We start from the raw sequence: 22,732 nt of genomic DNA, 5'->3' as shown, positions 1-22,732 counted from the left end.
CTATCTACTCATCTCGTTCCCATAATTTACATCTCATTCTTTTTGAACTCTCCTTGTTGTCTCATTGAAAAAATATTACAATTGAGGTGGTTTTAATTCATATTCCATAGCCTTTTAGTGACAACATATATCTTTTCCAGGCCCAGCGCTGGCACCAGGGCAATGAACACTTTGGACGCTCTTGGCAAGCCGGCGACGTGGTTGGGTGCATGGTTGATATGAACGAGCACACCATGATGTTCACCCTGAACGGGGAGGTCCTTCTGGATGACTCTGGCTCTGAGCTGGCATTCAAGGAGTTTGATGTTGTGGATGGTAAGTGTTGGGCTGCGGTGAATTGTCTGTAACAGAAGGAGCACACATTTGATGTTGGTTCGAATCAAGCAGTGGTACCAGGTTTTTCGGTACTCCAGGCAATATAGTATTGTGCTTACTGTACAGTGAGAAAAATGCCACATTTCATGCGTTTTGTTGTACCTTTGGCCCACCACCATGGGGCATGTTATTGATGCCTTATCTCAGTTTATCGAAGTACTAGCCCTGTTGACACTACTTCCAAGGGGTTGACCCATTTTTATTTACACCTGAAAAAGAAAAAGCCATTGTTCTCTTCCAGGGGATCCTCATCAATAGTCATAAGCACTGAATATTCTCTCCCATGTGCGGGGACACCGGAAATAATAAGAAGTATACATGGAATCATATATATATATATATATACAGCTCTATACATATATCATTTTTCTCATACCAATGCAGCCCCTATATTGGAGGCTAAACTATGCAATAGTAAATAACTGCTTTTGTAAACACATAATGTGTATATATAGACCACAGGAGGGCAAGTATCACTTGAACTCTTTTTAATGAGTAAAACTTATGAAAGCTGCAAAAGGGCTTGCATTGTTAGACAGGCTGCATTGGAAACCAATAGCATAGAAAATGAAAGCAATTGTACAAAAAACTGGCACCGTGCCTTTAAGGCAGCCATGACCCCTAGTTTCCCATCATGCCTCTGGGGTGACAGTTAGGTCAGTTGTTCTTTCCGGCTCCTTCAGTCAGGAGCCTGGAATTCACAGTTCTGTCTTTTTTGACTTTTTTATTTTCTTTTATAATGCCATCCCTTTTTGATCCTTGACCCTCCTGTGGCAAGAAGAAGTCCAGGTCTGATACACATTCTGTGTGTATTCTCTGTCTCCCTGACTCTCACTCTCCAGAGACCTGTCAACATTGTAAACAACTGTCCAGAAGAACTCTCAAGGACAGAGAGAAAATGTGTTTATATGGGCTCTCTGAAAGTGGTAGGTCTCCTGTGAGACAGAAGAAAAAGATAACAAAATCGACATCAAGAAGCAAGATTCCGATCTGTTCTCCTTCGGCGTCAGGATCGGCATCGAACTTGCCAGCGGCGAAGAAGCAGATGTCATCGTTGAATTCTTCGGCAGTGCAGGCGCATCATTCAACTCCAAGACCGAAGATGACAGTTTCAACGTCGAGTCAGGTAAAAGACCCTCCGTTGACGTTCAACGTCGAGGAGCAGGTCTCCGTCAGTGTTGGCTAAACGGTCGACGTCGAGACAGGACACTCAGTCGCCTCACCCCCTTTTGGCGTCGAGGCACAAGTCTCCATCAAGGTCTGCTCATAGATCGAGGTCAAGGCATAAGACTCCGTCTCTGATGTCGAAGCAGAAGTCTTCGTCGGCTTTGTCTCAAAGAAGATCGATGTTGAGACACAAGACTTCGGCGCAGAGGTGCTCAATGTCGAGACACAGGTCTCCGTCGGCGTCAGCACAGAGACGTTCAACGTCGAGGCAGAGGACGCGGTCGACGGCATCACGGAGACGGTCGACGTCGAGGCACGAATCTGCTCCCAGAGAAAGATCAACATCAAGACTTCCGTCTCGAGCGGGCTCACGTTCAGTGACCATCTCTCCATCGCCATCACCGACGTCGAGGGCAGAATCTCACCGCACGTTGTCAAGATGCTCTTCGTCGTCATCCTCAAGATCACCGGTGGTTATCCCGACGTTGAATAGCCCAGCATCTTCACCTGTACGCCCCCGTTTCTCCGAGGATCCTGCATGGACAGAGAGACGGAGATCTCCATCTGCACATCGCCCACGTTCACCTGAGGCTCCTGTGCAGGAGTGGTGAAAATCTCCATCTGTACACCTCTCGCCTAGATGGTTGTTACCGCTGCATCAGTGGCAGAAAGCTGATGCTGCACAATCAAGAGGTGTTCAGGACAACTCCAGCCCTCTGCACAGGTCTCCTCTAACCCGACTGGTGCAAGCTGTAGATCTCTCTCCTATGACACCATTGAGGGGTAGAGATTGCACACATACTCCTGCTCCCTCTTCAAGAAGGAGATCCAGATCTCGAGGAAAAAGGAGAAGACACAGATCTCCAACACATTCACCCTCTTCCGCCCATTCCTCGAAGAGGGACTACTCCCCGACTCTGACAGACAGCCCACCTTGGAGGATCTCTCCGGTGTATGATGTCAGTACCTTCTAGGACATTCTATGCAGAGGGGCAAGCAAATTAAACATCGCTATGCCCACTCAGCAGAGCTCATCCTCAGTGATCTTTGAGATTTTGCATCAGAGATCGGCAGCCAGGCCATTGTTACCTTTGGAGCCGGGGCTACTTCAACCGGTGATGGACATCTTCCTTACACTGGCGACTTTCAAGACCGCGCCAGCGAGGGTCTTGAAGAAATACAGGCCCCCAGAAGAGGATCCATTATTTCTCAGATCTGACCCACCACCAGACTGTTATTATCGCTGTGGCTAAAAAGACACATGTAGTAGCCTCCTCATCTACAGTTCCACCAGATAAGGAGAGCAGAGCACAGGATTCGTGGGGGAGAAAGGTCTGTGGCACGTCAGCCTCCAAGTTTCCAGTGCTTCGGTGCTGTTGGGGCGCTATGATAGATCCTTGTGGGATTTCCTCCAAAGATTCACCACAAAAATCTCAAGGGAAGATTGCAGGGATTTTGAGGAGATTTTGCAGGAAGGCAGCTTAGTGACAAACCAAGTGATCAGCGCCGCAGCTGATGGAGCGACGCTGTCTGCACACTCCTCTGCGCATGGAATCTGCGCTGGAAGATCATCCTGGCTCTGTTTTACTGCGCTAAAACTGGAAGCGCAGTCTCGAATTCTCAATCTCCCTTTTTCAGGCTCATCTTTGTTTGGCACTCACATTGATGAGGAAATGTCGAGGATGAAGACGGAGCTTGATACCCTGAAGGCAGTTGGTTTTGAGAAAAAGAAAGAGTTCTGATGCTGCTACAGGCCCTACGATCGGCGGCCCTTCCATCAGAGGGTTAAAACCCCTCACTGGCAGAGGCAACAACAACAGCAGGGTCAATCGAAATCCCATTACCAGGGTCGTCGTGCCCCCAGAGGAAGAGGAACCCGTCGTCAGTCTACTGCCTCAGCTAAAACACCAGCTAAACAATGAGTGTCCACTTCCTCCATTGCCGTTTCCCACTCCAGTGGGGGGATGTATTGCCAATCATCTGGAAGAGTGGCGTGGTATCACAAAAGACCAATGGGTTTTAGCTAAGCTGCAGAATGGGTACTCTCTTCGTTTTCAACATCGACATCCCTCGATCCCTCCAGTAAAAACAACATGCCACCAGATGAAAATACTGCAACAGGAAGTATCTATCCTTCTGCGAAAGTCAGCCATTGAGAAGATTTCTATATTGCAACGAGGTCAAGGAGTATATTCAAGATACTTCCTAGTTAAGGAGAAAGGTTGGAAATCAGAACACAGACATATTCTAGAACTTCGGACACTCAACAAGTCCTTCAAAAAAGAGAAGTTTTTCATGTTGGCTCTTCATCAAATATATCCACATCTGCAACAGGAAGATTGGATGTGTTCGCTGGATCTGCAAGATGCATACTTTCATGTCCTGGTCAGTCCACATCACAGAAAGTTCCTACGGTTTCTGCAGGGTTCGTCCCATTATCAATTCAAAGTGCTGCACTTCGGGTTGGAATCAGCTCCCCGAGTGTTCATAGCAATAGTGGCATCCGCTCTATGATGCAGAGGCATCTTGGTGTACCCCTATCTGGACGACTGGCTCCTGAAAGGTCCCTCCCCCCAGAGCATGAGGAATCATTTCCAACAGTGTCTAGACCTTTGCCAGCAGCTGGGTCTCCATGTCACTTTCGAAAAATCGACTCTGCAGCCCACGCAAAGAATTCATCATCTGGGTGCGACAGAAGACTCCGCAATATGAAAAGTGTTTCCTTTGGAGGAGAGACACTGAAAGGCAAGTAGAATCTAAGCACCAACTTACCGTCGGTCCGTCAGATTGCATCTCTCCTAGGGTCGATGGCATCCTGCATTTTTCTTGTCCCCAATGCCAGGCTGAGAATGCGTCCTTTACAGCAGGATCTGGAGGACAAATGGGATCAAAGAACGGCTCGGTCTGACGGCAGGATACAACTGTCAGAAACAGTCAGAGCATCAAACCCATGGTGGATGCGGCAGGAAAATCTACTGGTAGGGATTCGACTCCATCAGACACCTCCGTCCCAATCTTTGATCACGTATGCCTCCCTTCAGGGTTGGGGAGCTCACATGGGGCCCCTCCAGACTCAAGGTTGATGGCCAACAAAAGAGCAGTTGTACCACATCAACCTGCTGGAGCTGAGGGTGGTGAATCTGGCTGTCAAGGCTTTTCTCCCTTCGATTCCGACCATCTCCATTCTAGTACAGATGGCAGTACGACCACCAATACTACTTGAACAAGCAGGGAGGAACTCAATAGAGGACCCTATCATTGGAAGCTAAGGCTCTATGGCATTTGCTCTTAACTTGGAATCTATCGATAACAGCAATACACCTACTGGGAGAGCAGAATTCACAAGCAGATGCTCTCAGTCAGCACTTCGAGGACCAGCAGGACTGGGTTCTAACGACGAAGTCGTCGAAGACATTTTCCAAGAATGGGTTCATTCAAGCATCAGCCTGTTCGCGGACGACACAAACAAAAAATGCTGAGACTTCGCCTCAAGGTACTACCGGCCAGGGTCGAAAGGGAATGCCCTTTTGATCAGCTGGTCAGGGGCATTTGTGTATGCCTTTCCACCTCTTCCACTCATCCAGAAGGTGGTGACCAAACTTTCGCACTCAGGCACGAGAATGATTCTGATTGCTCCGGACCGGCCAAGACAGTGGTGGTACCCGGACCTTCTGCACCTGTCAGAATGCCCACACAGGAGACTGCCATGCATACCGGACCTGCTGTCCAAGATGAACGGGAGCATTCATCACCCCAACCTTCCCTCACGGAGCTTGGCAGCATGGCTCCTGAGGTCCTCCTGTATGGTCATTTAGGGCTTCCTCAAGACTGCATGACCATCTTGAAAGAAGCTAGAAGACCCTCCACAAGGCATTCCCATGCTTGTAAATGGATTTTTTTTATTTATGGTGTGTGCAAAATAATTGTAATCCTACCAAGGGACAAGAGGAAGTGATTTTACCATACCTGCTTCACTTAGCTAAGGCAGGCCTAAAATTCTCTTCCATTAAGGTGCACCTAGCTGCCATTACGGCATATAGGCGTTCTCCTTCTCAACCGTCATTTTTTTAACTACAGGTAGTAAAGGACTTCCTGCTCGGTCTCCTTCACCTCCCTGGGAGCTGAACTTGGTTCTATCTAAATTGATGGGTCCCCCATTTGAGCCTATCCACAAAGCAACCCTACAACACTTTAAGTGGAAGGTAGCTTTCTTAGTGGCGATTACCTCAGCTCGCAGGGTGAGCGAAATTCAAGCTCTCTACTCAAAAGAACCATACACGGTGTTCCATCTCAATAGAGTTGTGTTAAGAACCCATCCCTTCTTCCTTCCGAAGGTGGTATCAGATTTCCATGTCAACCAAACCATTTCACTACCGACCTTTTTTCCTAATCCCTCTACTCCAGCTGAGAGGTCCCTTCACTCATTAGACCTAAAAAGGGTTCTACTTGGACAGGTCTAAACCAATTAGAAAATCTGATCAACTATTCATTAATCGTGGCTTGATCAGAACAGGTTTTCCAGCCTTCAAGCGTTCCATCTCCAGGTGGATAGTTTCATGTATCAAATCGGCTTATCAGTTAGCACAAAAGCCACTTTGGTCTACTCCCAAGGCTCATTCCACTAGAGGAAAAGCGGCTACAACTGCTTGCCTTAATAATGTACAGATCTTGGAGATCTGTAAAGCAGCTACTTGGAGATCTATACATACATTTACAAGACACTATTGTCTTGATTCAGATACCAGAGCAGACACCCAAGTAGGCCAGGTCTCCTTGAGGAATCTGTTTTAACACTGATTAATTCTGGTTGCTTGTTGGGTCATTCCTTCTCATTTGCCCGCAGGCGGAGGATGCGCTTGCTATTCTATTCAGTGCTGATGACTATTGATGAGGATCCCCTGGAAGAGAAGGATAAGTTACTTACCTGTACTCCTAGTTCTCTTCAAGGGGTATCCTCATCAATGTCATAAGCAACCCAACCTCCTCCCCAGGCAAATGAGACTGTTTTTTATTGTTAAGCTTTAGCTTTGTGTCCTTTTCTTTGGTTCTCCGCAAAGAGCAACTGACCTAACTGTGACCCCTGAGGCAGGATGGTAAGCTAGGGGTCATGGCTGCCTTAAAGGCATGGTGCCAGTTTTTGTTCAATTGCTTTCATTTTCTATGCTATTGGTTTACAATGCAGCCTGTAGGCTAACAACGCCTGCCCTATTGCAGTTTTCATAGTTTCACTCATTAAAAAGAGTTCAAGTGATACTTGCCCTCCTGTGGTCTATATATACATTATGTGTTTAAAAAAGCAGTTATTTATTATTGCATTGTTTAGCCTCCTATATAGGGGCTGCATAGGTATGAGAAAAAAATGATATATATATATATATATGTGTTTTCATATATATTTTTTTATTATTTCCGGGGTCCCCGCACAAGGGCGGGAATATTCAGTGCTTATGACTTTGATGAGGATACCCCTGGAAGAGAACTAGGATTAAAGGTAAGTAACTTATCCTTTTGTCCATTGGTTAATTTGAAGAAAAAAAAAAGTGCCCAGGCATTTGTCAGGAGGCAACTGAAACCAGCCCATTTCTCCTGTTAGCACTGCCTAAAACTGAACGACCCACTAACCATGAAAGTGGGGAGAGGATGAGGCGTAATAGCCAGAGCTGCCGACTTCGTATGTCGAGAACCAGGTTTGAGCCTCAGCGTCAGATCAACATCTTGTGAGTCTGGGCAAATCACTTATTCTCCCCGTACCTACCATAAATGAATGTGTCCTTAACTGGTGCTCATGAAAAGTGCCGGTGCTGAGCACCGGAAACCACTGGTTCAAATTGAGCACTGGTTTTGTCCTCTTATATTATGAATGTATTTTTGAAAGTTATTGAATATTGAACAAGGAGTTTTGAGAAGAAATGGTGGAGTTGTGGCTTTGAATCCGACAACGGTTGTTGGTGGCTATGCATTTCTGCAACAAATTATCTGGGGCAAACATATGATTTCTCTGTATTCACACCATAAAGTCTTTGCAAGCACTTGTGGCGTGTTGTATCTTTTTTGTTTCCTCGTGTTTGTGTATGAACTTATGTCATTGTCCCCATCTTCCCGGGGCTATGCCAAGTTGGCATCCAAGATTGCATAACATAATCAGAACTCACCAACAATTTGGAGTATGTAGGAAAGCGGAATAGTGTAGTAAATAACAACTGTGTTTTGAGGCTGGTGTCATGTTACAGTCGAAGTCAAAGAGGAGTTAATTTTATTTTTTGCATGGTGTGTGTACATGATGGCCCTTGTGATGATGGGGGAGCTGCAGATGTTGCAGTAGTTCCTCTTTGCATTTTATACCTACAGAGATGTCCAGATAAAGAGGTCCAGAATGCTACATGTAGTTTGAGTGCATCTGCAGCTTGCTAAAGAGCTTTGCAATTGAATCTTTGTGACACAAGTGGTGGTTGGCATTGTAAGTTCCTGTGTATTTATGCAGGTTTTTGATGTGTAAACCAGCATCTGCCGTAAAAAGATGTTGCAGGTTTTGCCATTTTGGGTTGTACTAATCCTTTGATTTATGAGCTTGTTTTTAGCCTTGTTGATTCATGCCTTTTGTTGCTGTTTACATGTGCTTTAGCCACTTAGATTTACAAATGTTGTTGATTCTCAGTTTATCATTATGAATCGCATGTTGGCCTTTTAGGGGTGCATGGGTTTTTTGAAGGTGCTTTCATGAAATTTAGATTTGAAAACCAGTAAATACCATGCTTTAAGAGAAATTTGTTACCGATGTGTACACAATAATATCAGCGTTATTGCTAAAGATGAAAATACATTCGAGGTTGCTGCTCATCAGCCCACCTTGAGATTTTCTAAAGGATAGGAGCTGCGAGTCTTAGAACCAAGTCCCTACTTGGAGATGTTCCTGCTTTGCCACAACTTATTTGATATGCCTCCGTGGCTGTCTGGACTCCTAGGACACCAGCTCCACCTGCAGTTGCTCGTAGGATATGGATATTCAAATCTCCAGCATTCATTGGCGTGTTAACAGGTTGCAGCAGCATATAGATCAAACAGCCATCGAGTAGTTTCTTCTGTGCACCCAGTCCTAATTGAAGGGGATTGCTAGAAGAGGTTTACCACTGTTCACAGTTTCAGATGTAGGCTATTTGCTACTTACTCCAGTAACAGACATGTTTTTACTTCCAAGTCCTGAAGCTTTTATGCTATGGAGCCAGAAGTGTTCCTTTGTCTAGCTCGGCTGAATTCAGACCTTTTATGCAAATAAAGCCATCATATAGGAGCTACTTTGCTGCACAATGAAATGGCTATGATATAAAATACATAATGATATCTCAACAAAGTCTTTGGTAAAGTCCTTTTGATGGACTTTTTTGACCCTCTCAAGTTTCAGTTTTTCCATGTCCCCTTTAAAAATTAAACAAAACCCAAAGTATAGCTTGTGTAGGCCATAATTCTCTCCAACCATTGAGTATTTGTCTGAGCCACTAAGAACCAATATGGTGGTTTTGCCATCCAGTCACTCGAACACCATTAGAACTTTTCCAGCTGTACAATGTAAATGCAAGCAAGGGTCGTGCCACTGCTTAGACCTTGAGAGATCTCACTGTGCATGCTACTTATCAGATTTATGATACAGATAGACACCTCATATTGTTGCAGCCGCATCCTGTTCTACATCCCACTGAGTCTCCTTCTGATCTCCCATCAAGGCTAGTGCTGTTGTCAGCCAAGCTATGGTGTCAGACATTCTCCAAAACTTTGCAGATGGACTGCAAACATTCATAATATCTTTAATCATTTCGGAAACTCCCATTGTGTACCCCACCTGCCACTGCCACTGTTTCTTACCCTTCACTTCCACAGTTTCGCAACATGTTCTGACATATACATCATGTGGAGGAGCCTCCAGAGCTGCCACACCATCTTCTGCGCCACTTGGGTCCTGGTTTGATATATTGTCCTTGGAGCTTCCTTCAAGTTAGCCAGAGGAATGTTTCTTCCTTCTGTCCTTTCTGCCCCCGTCCATGTTGCTCTCTGGTGTAAATGCAGACTCATTCCTTGCTGTGGTTCGACTCCCACATCTTTAATTGAACCTCAAGGAAGTTCTCCCATTTAATATGGTTCGCCAACACCTCTTTCCACCTTTTGGGAATGTCAGGACCACTCTTCCCCCGTTCCAGTATGCCTTCATTGGCTTGCATACTTCTCGCTTTATGAGGTAGGAGTGTAATTCTATCCATTCTGACTACATGAAGCCTTTTTAATGGGTCCCTTCCACTCTTCCCTTTACCTCTGTTATCGATACCTGATATAGCGCACAAATCAACCCGGGGCATCTTGGCGCTGTCCTGGAAACAAGTACAGAAGGGAGGGGAAAGGATTCAGAAAAGAAAAGCTTTAAGTAGCTTTCTGAATTTGCCTTAATTTGCACAGGTGTGAACGTAAAGTGGAGGCTTGTTCCAGTAAAAGGGGGCGAGGTAAGAGAAGGCCTTTCCCCTGCTGCGGGTTAGGCGAATGCGAGGGATGCACAGTAGGGCTTTATCGGCAGATCTTAGGTTACGACCGGGTAAGTATGCTTTTACTTTTTTTGCAGATAAAGTGGCCCATTCCCTTTTAGGGCATTAAATGTAAGGCAGCAGATTTTACAACAAGAGCATTTCATTACTGGCAGCCAGTGTAATTTCTTCAGCAAAGGGGCCGACGGAGTGCCAGGCGGGCAATTGAGAATGAGCCTGGACGCAGTATTTTGAACAACCTGGAGTTTGGCAACTAAAGATTTATTGGCGTCTGCCAAATGAGCATTGCCATAATCTATCCTGCTAATTACTAAGGCTTGAACAAGAGTTCTTCAGGGCCGTTATTGGAAGGTAAGGGAATATCCTGCGCAGAAGGCGCCTATTGTGGTAGCATATTCCAGTGGTAGCCAAGATGTGCACTTTCATCGTTAAGGCTAGATCTCTTTTTATGTCAAGATTCTTTACCGCTTGTTTGGGCACGGGAGTGTGGCCCAGTTGATGGGGCCACCAATCATCGGTCCAGATAGAGGAGGCTTTTCCCAACAGCATGATCTCCGTCGTATCTGCGCTCAATTGGAGATAGTTCTTATTCATCCAATCGGAGATGGCTAACATGCCAAGGGCAAAATGCTTTTTGATGCTGTCAAATCAGAGCGAAAAGTAAACATCAGCTGGTTTCATTTGCGTATGTGATTATTTCGAAACTGAAACATTCTACAATCCCGGTGACGGGAGCCATATAAATATTGAACAAGGTGGGGCTCAGACACGAGTCCTGCGGAACACCCTTGTCTAGGATTGTCTTGCAGGAGGCATGAGGGCCAAGACTGACAGTTTGATGTCTATAAGTCAGAACATTGTGGAGCCATTTAAGTGCAATGCCTTGTATACCTATCTCTTACAGTCTTTCCAACATCCTTGAGTGGGAGATTGTATCAAAGGCTGAAGAGAGATCTAATAACACAAGCATCATGGAATTGCCTGCGTCCAGGTCTAGGCACAGGGAATCTGTTACGGCCAGGAAAGCCGTATCTGTGCTATGACCTGGACGGAAGCCTAATTGGGAGGGATCCAAGATTTGATTGGATTAAAGATGGGAAACTAGTTGTTTATTAATTAGACTGTTGAGGTGTTTGCCAAGGAGTGGAAGTAATGATATTGGGCGATAATTAGCCAGAGATCTTTGGGCCAGGGTGTTTTTTTTTTTTTTTAATCGGCCATACACATATCGCCTTCCATTGTGATGGTACCTGTTTTAATCTAGCAATTAAAAATCTCTAAAATCTCCGGTGCACAATAGCTGACCAGCAAAGACATTGTTTTGGGAGGGCAGATGTCCACTGGCGAACCTGACTTAGCGGACGCCAAGGAGCTATGGATTTCCTCCATGGAAAGGGACACAAATCTATCTAAGGTGTAGGGAGTGTCCTTTGGCTGATCTGTATCAGAAGGAGTAGTCGCTGCTCTGGAAGAGGGGACGATGTTAAGTTTTACATAGATGAGGGAGATTTTCTCCTGAAAAAAGTTGCCAAGTAAATCACAGAATATCTGGGTTTCAGAGAGAGACTGAATACGTGCCTGTGGGGTCGTAAAGTCATGGACTATGTTAAAAAGAGCTTTTGAGGAGTTGCCAGCCAGTTTAATTTGTTTGATGATAAAACTACGGCTGGCGGTTTTGATATTGTGATGGTAGCAGGACAGGGCTTGTTTGTACCGATCTTTATTTTGAGGCTCTTTACTTCTACGCCAGCGCCTCTCTAGGTTCCTGCATTTAGATTTTTCTCGTTTTAACTGGGAAGAAAATCAGGGGGCGATGTTCAATGGGACAGAAGTTTTTATAGGCTACTGTTGCATCCAACGCTGCAGTTAGGGCAGCGTTGAAGGACTCCAGTAGCTCGGTGACCTCAGGATTACTTTGCAGCAAGCTGGGCTGAAAGACTTCACTGAAAGTTTCAGGAGTAACATTATGCCAAGGTCGAAGGACATTGAGTGATGTTGTGCTGTTCCTTTTTGTGGTGGAAAGGTAAGAAGACTGAAATCAAAATCTAATTAAGAAATGTGGTATTAGAGAACAGCAGGTCAAGTGAGTGGCACAGCCCGCTATATACGTGGGGCATAAGACTTTTTTGGAAGAGTCCTAGAGTCTCCAGGTCTGCTAATAGCTTCATTACTTCGGGGTTAGTGTGGTCTGCCCCCTGGTAATTGAAGTCTCCTAGAAGAAGGAATTTATTTGAGGCTAGGACATGGGTGGCAATTTCTTCCACCAGCTGTTAACTGAAATTCGCCTTATATCTTGGGGGGGGGGGGGGGGGGGCGATAGATTAGGGCTCCATTCCAACTATATTTTGCTACTAGGGGATTTCAATATTCATTGTGAAGATAATGAGAATACAGATGCTGTTAATTTTTTAGCTGATATGGCTTCCCTGGGCCTGGGTAAGATCAATTTTGGCTCTACTCACTCGGCAGGTCATACTCTGGACATCATATTTACTAACTCTTCCCTCATACTTGCGGATCCTCCTTGCCCATTGATGTGGTCAGATCACTCTATGATTCCATTTAGGATTAATGGTTGCCTTAGAAACCAAACTACTATATCTCCCCGGAATGGCCTCCAAAGGCAATGGCATAAAGTCATGTATAACTCTTTTAGCAAAATATATGTTCCTCCTGTTTTTAATGAACACATGAACGGTACTAAGAAACTTAGTTTTTTTTTAATGATGCCATCAGTGCAGTAATAGACACGTCAGCTCCCATGAAACATCGACACAGCAATTCCAGGAAAAGAAGTGAAGATTGGTATACTGCAGAGTTATGTAGTGAAAAAAAATGATGCAAACACCTGGAAAACATCTGGCGTAAATCCCACTTGGAAATAGAGAAGCTGAATTTCAAATTGGCCCTCACTGCTTATCACAAGAACTTAAAAAAGGCACGTAAAGTTCATGTTATACTAAAACTGAACCAGGCCGGTAATTCGTCCAAGGATCTTTATAAAATTCTTAAATCCTTTACCAATCCCATAGCGTGTGTCCAGCAGATTTCCCCCTCTCAGGGACTATGTGACAGTATAGCTGTGTATTTTGATGATAAAATGAATTTAATTTACAATCAATTCCCTCAAACCTCGTGTCATGTGGAGCACTCTAAGTACAGTCCCTCAACTCTAAGAGGTTCTGATGAAGGCCTGAAACATTTCAATGCCATCCCGGTCTCTCAGGTGGAAGCCATGATTAGAATTGCGAAATCTGGATTGCCTCTTGATGTGATACCGGTACACATATTTGCTCTCCTTGCCCCTTCCATTTCGGACATTTTGAACACTTCTTTACGTGAAGGAATTATGCCTCTTGATTGGAAGGCTGCTCAAGTGCTACCAATTAAGAAGAAAGCTCAGTTGCCTGCTGAAGTGCTCGCCAATTATCGCCCCATCTCACTCTTGCCGCTTATGAGTAAAATGGCAGATGGTTATGTCAACACTCAGTTAATGGAGTATCTTGACTCCCAAGGCATTCTTGATCCTTCCCAGTCTGGGTTTAGACCCAATCACTCCACAGAGACAACTCTCATTGGGGTCACTGACTACATAAAAATGGCCTTGGATAATATTAAAGCTGTGCTGCTGATCTTGTTGGATCTGACAGCAGCCTTTGATACGGTCTCTGATCAGAAATTGATTTTTCAACTGAGAGAGGTCGGTCTGCAGGGACAGGCACTTAATTGGCTCGTCAGATTTTTACACTAGCCCCCCAGACCATCAATCTGGGTCCCTTTCGATCTCAAACCCTGAAACTTACCAAGGGGGTGCCCCAGGGCTCTTGTTTGAGTCCTACCTTGTTTAATATCTATGTGGCCCCCCAGCCAAAATCATCAGAAAGCACAGTTTTACTCCATTTTCCTACGCTGATGATACGCAACTACTCCTGTCCTTTGATAAGGACACAGAGTTAATTGATCAGCATTTTGCAAATGGCATGCTGGCCATATCAGCTTGGATGATGGAACACTTTCTCCAGCTGAATGCGGCCAAGACTGAAATCCTGCTGTTTGGCTCGGCCCAAGCTTTTAGGTCCCCGAAGTGGTGGCCTGCAGCGTTAGGCCCTGCTCTGTCTCCTACTACAGTGGCTAAAAATCTAGGGGTCTGTTTGGATGTATTGCTATCTCTTCATTACGGAGACATGGCTTAAACCCTGGTGCACCCCTGATGTGGTTCACACCCTGCCTCCTGGATATGAAATACAAAGAGTAGATAGAGAGAATGAACAATGCGGGGGAGGAGTGGCCATTATATATAGGGACTCCCTCAGCTGCTCGACGATACCACTGCAAGAGCTAACAGATGCAGAAGGGATGGGTTTCATAATTAAAATTAATGATAACTTCTCCTTCTCGGGGGCTTTGATCTATCGCCCACCAGGACCCTGTGCTGGCTTCCTGGGTAACATCGGAGAGGTGCTCAGCCCATTGATACTTAGATATTCTAATTTCACTCTGATGGGTGACATAAACATCCACCTAGAGTCCACAACCGATGCACCTGCTGCCTCCTATCGGGAAACCATGGAGGTTTTGGGCCTCACTATTCGAGACACCCTAGCCACCCATGAGGAAGGGCATACAATAGACTGCATTGCCACTAACCTAGACACTTTGACAACTAACCCCCTTAGACCCCAAATTTGGACTGACCATATGCTGATTCCTTTTATGCTTCCCCTTATGTCCTACCGAGAAAACGATCATAAAAAGGAACACAGCAAGGTCACAAGGGATGAATGGAAAACGATACTATCCCACCCAGAACTTATAACTATAGCCAGGAACTGTAGACCCCAGCTGGTAGTACCTGTAAATCCCATCAGTTTCAGAACATGGATGAATGATCTGAAAGGTACAGTTGGGCAGGGAAAAAACAGAACGAGGCAGGGTAGAAAGAAAACATCTGCACCCTGGTTCGATCGAGATCTCAAAGATAAACAAGGGGAGCTTAGAAGAGCTGAACGAAGCTGGCGGAAATACTACTCTAGCCTAGAACGTAGCAAATACAAAAAGATAAAAAATGCCTATCATGCGCTAATTAAACAGGCTAAAAAAAGGTACTTCTCGTTGGCAATAGAAACAGCCAGCAGCAAACAAAAGGAAATATTTAAAATTGTAAACGGCTTTAATAAGCCTAAATGTTTAGCGCAGGATATCCCGCCCTCGCAGGCACTCTGTGACAAGATCGCAGATTTCTTTGAGGGAAAAGTACAGGGGCTGACGAAGGACTTCGATGTCCCTATATTAGAGCCAAGAACAGAGGATGATATAGTGAGGCAAGGGGCTACGCAGTTGACAACTTTCCTTCCAGTTAGCCTGGAGGATACCAAAAGAGGAATTCTGGCAACAAAATCCGGATCCCCCTTCGATCCATGCCCAGTTAGACTTTTACACCTCATTGTGGACATTGCCAATCCAATAATAAATGCCATTGTCAACACCTCACTGTCCACAGCCAAAGTCCCCCCAGAGTGGAAACTGGCAGCGGTGAAACCACTGCAAAAAAAACAACTCCCTGACCCCACCACATTGTCGAACCTACGACCCATCTCACTACTTCCGGCTCTGTGCAAAGTCACAGAGTCAATTGTAAATAAACAACTTACTCGTTTCTTGGAAGATAGTGATGTATGGCACCCCAACCAGGCAGGTTTCAGGGCCCAACATTCCACCGAATCGGCCCTCCTGTTCACTACAGAAACTATCCGCTCAGCCCTAGACCAAGGCAAGAAGGCCGTCCTGATTTTATTAGACCTATCGGCGGCCTTCGACACGGTCTCACATGCCATCCTATTAGACCGGTTAATAACATCTGGTGTCACAGGGACAGTGCTTGAGTGGATAAGAAACTTTTTAAGTGACAGGAGGCAAGTGGTGACCCTGGGGGAATTCTGCTCCAGTGAAAAAGCGCTGTTGACGGGAGTTCCGCAGGGTTCGAGCCTGAGCCCGACCCTGTTTAATGTTTATACTGCACCCCTGATAAAACTAATATCGTCATTTGGCATAGACGCTATAGCCTATGCCGATGACACACAACTTATCCTGGTAATGGATAAGGATAACCAAGCCTGGGAGGATAAGCTCAAAGGTTGCCTAACGGCCACCTTTGAATGGATGCGCCTAAATCACCTGAAATGCAACACAGGTAAAACAGAGATCATGCCTATAGGCCCAAAAAATGAGTTCACCCCACGACTATGGTGGCCAGAAAAAGCTGAAATACCACCTCATACAACCAATTCGGCCCGTAATCTGGGGGTGCATTTTGACTCTGACCTGTCTTTTAGACAACAAGCAGCTAGAGTGGCAGGCATGTGCTTTGGGGTAATAAAGGGACTGAGAAAGTTCTTTGATCTTTTGCCCCTTGAAGCAAGGAAAACAGTTACGGTTGCACTTGTAACATCGCGCATCGATTACTGCAACAGCCTCTATGCTGGTACAAATAAAGTTGTCACACACAAACTTCAGATGGTGCAACATGCAGCAGCGAGGCTGGTTCTAAAATGGCCGAAAAGATCATCTGCAACCAAAGCCCTCAAGGCATTACATTGGCTGCCCATTATAAAAAGGGTTTTGTTTAAAGTACTGTTAATTACTTTTAGAGCTGTTCACAACCTAGGCCCGTCCTATCTGAGGAAAAAATTCAGCAGATACTGTCCAACCAGAGCACTGCGTTCTTCAACGGCCAACCTGCTTACCGTCCCGAGGTTTAGACTCAAAACTCGAGGGGGCAAATCCCTGGCGGTACTGGGAGCAAAAGCATGGAATACTCTTCCCCCCCAGTTGAGATTACTGGATAAAGAAATAGACTTCCGTAAACATCTAAAAACCTGGATCTTTAATCTCCAAGATATAACTGCCAGAAGCCTAGTGTAATTCGGGTTCTCGGTCAAGTAAGCATAGGGACTACCTAACATCTGGTGGTCCTTTCTGGGCGCCTAGATGCTCCTTGGAGCGATTGCCGCGCGATACAAATTGGCACTTACATTACATTACATTACATTACAAGGATCAAATTATGATTACTGCAGGGACCTGCTACCATACCCTGAGCCTTTTGTGTGGAGTGTTTCCGTGGCTGCCTCTTTCTGTACGTAGAACTCTGATTCAGGCTTTGATCATTGGTCGCCTGGATTATTGCTATTCTCTACTAGCATCGACTATTGAATCGCTTCTCAGTAGATTACAGATTGTACAGAATGTTGCTGCACGCCTGGTTCTTAAAAAGCCGCCACGCACCTCCCCAGGGCCATTGTTAAAATAACTCCACTGGCTCCCTATCCGCCAGAGAATTAAATTCAAGCTCTGTTGTCTCACTCATAAAGCTCTTTAAGGTACGAGCCCTAGCTACCTAGTGGACAATTTTAAAGTCTATTGTCCGAATCGTCGACTCAGATCGGAAGGTAAAGGGTTGCTACAGGCAAATACGAACAAGAGGCAAAACGGTCGCCTACCTTGCCCCGAAATGCTGGAACACCTTGCCGAAGGACTTGCGCAAATGCCCCAGTTTTTTTCGCTTCAGGAAACTCCTGAAGACGGAATTATTCCGGGATTGATCTGTGTCTGTCTTGTACCCTCTCTATGGTAGCGCGGAGATACCCCTGCGAGGGTGATTCCAGCGCTTTACAAATCCCTTACATATATACATATTTGTCGCATAGAAAGTTATCCTAAATATACCAAGTTCTATACATTCAGAAATGGTAGTCGTGATCCATGTGACATTGATTGTATTTTTAAAAACTATGGCGATGCCTCTGCCCCTTTTTAATCATCTGTCAAGATTAATTAGTTTATATTTTTCCGGAATGGCTAGCTTAATGGCTGGGAGGTTGGAGGGATTCAACCAGGTTTCCGTCAGGAAACAGATGTCCGGAGACTGAGAAGTGATTAGATCCCAATCTCTGTTGTGTGTTTAGCTAGAGACCTTACATTGCAGAGGAGGCTTTTTATGCTATTTTTCATGAGTGAGGGACTGGAGTGATTCTCCTTGAGGCTCCCTGATTCGAGGTTGCATTGTAGACGACATTTGAAACAAGCCATAGGGCCCTCAAGGGTATGGTGGAAGCCCACACCTCTGCCGCTTTTGTGCTTAACAGCTACCTTCTGTGAGCCAGTCACACATGTATCTTTTCCCTTCCTTCTTTGAATCTTTACTCCTTTTCCTGGCCACTTGTTTTCATTTATGTAGGGTATTGTGATGCCTGAGGTTTGTAACACCCTCGTGTTGTCCTAACACCCATCCGTGTGCCATAAAGGTCTGATTAATTATTTGATAGCACAAGTCGATTGAATGAAAGTGTCGTTCTTTCTGTTTGTGAGAGGGTGAGTCAGAATTGAAAGCAGACTGTATAGAATGAGGTATGTTCTATGCTTGGAAAGCAGCTATAAAATATCACTTCTTTAGTACCAAAAATCTCTTAGGGTTTGTCGACCTCAAATGATGTCTCTTTGATTCCAAAGTGCTGGTTGTCATAGAGAGTAGTGTATTAGTGTCTTATAAATCACGGTTGTGATTAAGACACACTGTAGCACACCTCTTGATAGGCAGGTTAGCAAAGCAAAGGCAAACTAAGAACATGGGGTATTGCACCCTAGATGTCAATAAGCATGGGGAACATTTGCCCTCAGCTGACTCATTTTAAGCCACACAGTCTAGTACCAGCCAAGCCAGGACTCTCCTGACCTCTCGAGGCTATCTCGAGTTACTATTTCCATAACTCTTTAACATGTAGATAATTAAGTTAGCACAGACACCTTCAGTGTGGGTTCCACTTGTACCCTTATGACCAGTGACCCGTTAAATTCTGGCATGTGTAGTAACTCATCTTAATGCACATACCCGAATTAGGATTTTTGTGGTTAACACCACACCCCTACAATTTTCACAGGGTAATTTTCAGCAGGTCAAACCTGCAAAATTTACCATGGGGGTAAAAATGGTCGGTAAATATCAGACCTACTCCAAAAACTTGGAGTAGGCGATATTTATCGCACTCAAAAGATTCCGAACACCTCGGTGTTTGGTTTTATTGAGTGTAACAAACCAATAAAAAGCTACTCAAAATTAGTCCTTCATCACCATATCATTGCCAGAACCTGTGACTATGCATTAATGTGGCCATCAACAATAACGGCTACCTGTCACCTGAATGCTACGGCAGCCTGACATCAATTGTAGTTGCACCCAATTGTTTTATCCTTTATAACAGTACTATACTAGTATTTGAGTCATGGTACGCAAAAGTGTAATGGTATAGACCAGGGTTCTCCAAAGTCGGTCCTGAAGGGCCAGATCATGCCAGATTTTTAACATATTCCCATTTAGATAAAGGTAGTATTAAAAATCTGGCATGGATCCGGCCCTCCAGGACCGACTTTGGAGAACCTTGGTGCAGACGGTTATGTTCCGTTGCACATATTTGTGTCAAAATACACAGAAGTGTTATTACACACATTTGTGTTACAGTGGTCGAAATATGCCAATTTACACAAACTTTGCAACTGTGCACATTTATTTTATATTAAACGCGTTTGTGTCAGTATATAGAAACTTGTGTTATAGTGCAATCATCTGGGTCACCAAACGATCATTTAATTTCATAAATGCCCAAAACTGTGTTGCAGTGTACTTGTGTATGTGATTTGTTTTACAGCATAATTCATGGATACAATATATTACCCTCATATCACTACACATTTTAGATGGAAATTAGATTCACTTCCTAATTTTGACAAGGTCAGAATATGACTGCCTTGCAGCAACCCTGCGCGTGCATAACACAGCTGAGCCTTGAGTATCGCAACATCCCATTAGCAAACATATCAATAAAAACACTCCATGTGTTAACATTACAATATACTATGATTATATGAATATCAATTAAATACTCACAAACAATTAGCTTGTGGGGATCTGTTGTGTGGCTGTGCTTTGGTAATATTTAGTGTTTGTTTTAGAGTTATAATGTATTTTCATTTTTAAGGAGAATGGTATCTCTGAACAAACTCTTTTATGACGACACGAACATGAGCAATAACACGAGAGCAACTGTACCAAGCAGTGCTGTACACAATGTCAAAGTTGTGTATGTTAACAAAGTTGAATGTAGAGTGAAATACATATTTGTTGGTAAATTATACATTTATACAAATCCACGTTTTTTGTACCTTGGAGAACAGTTGTACAGTAACAGAGACGTGCATAGTAACATGATTTTGTATACAGTAATGCTCTTCTGCGTCAATACACGATTGTGTGCAACTATGCGAATTGTACAAAATTAACAAGCATTAACAAAGCCAGCCAGTAGATCTACTTTAAATGTGCTTTCTCTTGCAGTGTAAGTCAATGAGAACCAAGCAAAGAAACAGAAGGTTGTCTATAATGAATGCTTCTTTACCTTCAATGGAGTCTTATTTTATTTCTATGTCAAATAAAGGTTGGATGGCAGGGGAGTCACTCTTCTGTTTCCATGACATAGACAAAAAAGGGTTACTCTAATAAAGGCTCTCTGGCCACTCAATCATCATTTGTCCCAAAAAAATAGGATAGTGTTGAAGACTAGGGAGCCTTCAGCATAAATAGCCTGATGTTTCTAGGAAACAAAAAACAAACTATAACCCATCGATGGACAGTCGACAGGAATGAGATGGGGTAGTGGTTGTAGGCCACAGAAAGCACACAAGGGAAAAAGGGAGGGGCAGGAGAGAAGAATGAGAGGGATGATGAGCAGACGAACAAGTAGCATACAGAGGAAAGAAGCAGGTGCAGGAGGGAAGGATTGGAGAGGCTGGCAGTTCAGGGAAAGGGAGCGCGAGAAACACAGGAAAGAAGGAGGGTATGATGGAGCCAGCATGAGTGGACAGAGGCCTATAGTTGTAAAGTGGTACCTCATGTAGTTCAACACTATCACTGCCTTGGAGGTGGAAAAATACACGCTAATAGCATCAAGTGAGAGAGGTAGAGTACTCTGTGGTGAGTGAAGATGTGATGGACAAAGTTGTAAGGCAATGGCAAAAAGAGATTTGTCAAAATAAGCCAATTTTTGAGACGGGTGGACCCAAGGCCACCACTACGTTTTGTTGATCTAATCCTAAAAAGGAAAATAATATTTTCAGTGCTGTAGCAGCTGCATGCCCTGTACCACTACTCTGGGTCCTGTGCATTTTTTTTTGCAGTGACATCAAAGGAACTCTCTCTTATTAAACCATGGTCAATTAATAACTATCACCACTAGGCTAGTAATAGAGTCCTTGTCAAAAAAGGATGACAGAGACATCCCCTTGTGATAGAATGTCCACCCTCTGTCCACACCAAGTCAGGAAAAAATTAAATAAAGTTCTGAAAGAATGTTCGAAAATTACCAAATATGCTGTTTTTCCAATGCAAATCAGTGCTACTTTCGGAAACAAAAAATGAAATAAAGGACTAGCACACATCAAAAACAAACAGTACATTGAACATTAAAAGCATAAAGCATGAAATAAGATTTTCCCTTGACAAGGTTTTCTTTGCTTGTCAGTCATAGAATCCTTTCTAGCAGATTTTCTGCTGCCAGTCCTAGAATCTGTGAAGCCAGTCCTTTCATCGTCAAAACCATGCCACAGCTGCTGGAAAGCATAATGGCTTTTTGCTACGCCCTTCAAGCTGCTTCACATAATCTGATAATTGCAAACAATTTGCAGCGTGTAAACCCCAAAATTATCAGCAGATATTGTGCAATCTGCTCATGTTTCCTTGCAGGGCAGCCCAACATGAAACAACCTTGCAAAAAGGCAAAGTGAGTTTACAATATTATAAGTACACAAAACTGGAGCAACTCTGCAGGGCTGTGCATCAATCTAGGTTGGATCCGGTGAGGTTTCCAATGAGGAGCTGTGTGGCTCTGTGCATCACTCAGCATCAGATCCTGTGAAGGCCTTCTATTAGGTACTGTGTGGCTCTGTGGGTCTCTGCCTCCGATTCAGTGAAACCTTCAGTTAGGCACGAGAAGTGCACTCTGACTCCAGCTACGGTTCAGGACCTTGAGGACAGAACTAGGGACTCAGGACTCATACAGAAGCCAGAACGGAGGACCAGGTCAGGCCCAGTTAAGCCTGATCAGCTGGGAAGCAGAAAAGGCCTATAGAACCTGTTGTTTCCCTGTAGTTTACATAGGAAGTCAGCCATCTGAACCTTGGAGTCACTTCTGGGGTCCTTGGTTCAAGGCAAGGCAAGGTTCCGTCTTCCTTCAGGATTTAGACAGAAGGGCAGTCCTTTTTATGAGTCTTCACAAGTCCAGCAGTGTTCTGATTTCAGGTTCTAGGCATGCCACATTCTGCCCAGTGGGTGGGGGATCACCACTTTGGCTAACTCTGCAATTGGAAATGTTTGTCTCCTCACCAAGACTAACAGCCCCCCAGCACATATGCCCCAGTACATTTTCACACCTTACATCTTCTTTTGGCCTCCAAAGCAAGGGGATAGCTACACTAAAGGCCATCCATCTAGAAGTAGCTGTATCCTGCCTTTGCAAATGTTTACGCTTTTACTAACACCAATAATGTCAGGATTCACTACTATTAGTCACAACCACCGTAAATGAGAACCGGATTTGACGTTTCCTTCTCTTCTTCAT

General features: G+C 44.5%; 1 protein-coding gene across 1 annotated transcript in view; it reads left to right on the top strand.

Annotated features, from left to right (window-relative positions):
* The window catches only part of RYR2 (ryanodine receptor 2), a 3,458,987-nt gene that overhangs the window by 1,670,934 nt on the left and 1,765,321 nt on the right, over positions 1 to 22,732 (top strand). Inside the window, exon 27 of the mRNA XM_085612346.1 lies at positions 141 to 315. Coding sequence (XP_085468472.1) covers positions 141 to 315 — 175 coding nt within the window. The remainder of the gene's footprint in view (positions 1 to 140; positions 316 to 22,732) is intronic.

This window comes from Triturus cristatus, chromosome 6 (assembly GCF_964204655.1).
Source record: "Triturus cristatus chromosome 6, aTriCri1.1, whole genome shotgun sequence".
In the NCBI taxonomy this organism is placed as follows: domain Eukaryota; kingdom Metazoa; phylum Chordata; class Amphibia; order Caudata; family Salamandridae; genus Triturus; species Triturus cristatus.
The sequence above is the reverse complement of the archived record's forward strand: the minus strand, read 5'-3'. Positions and strand labels throughout refer to the sequence as shown.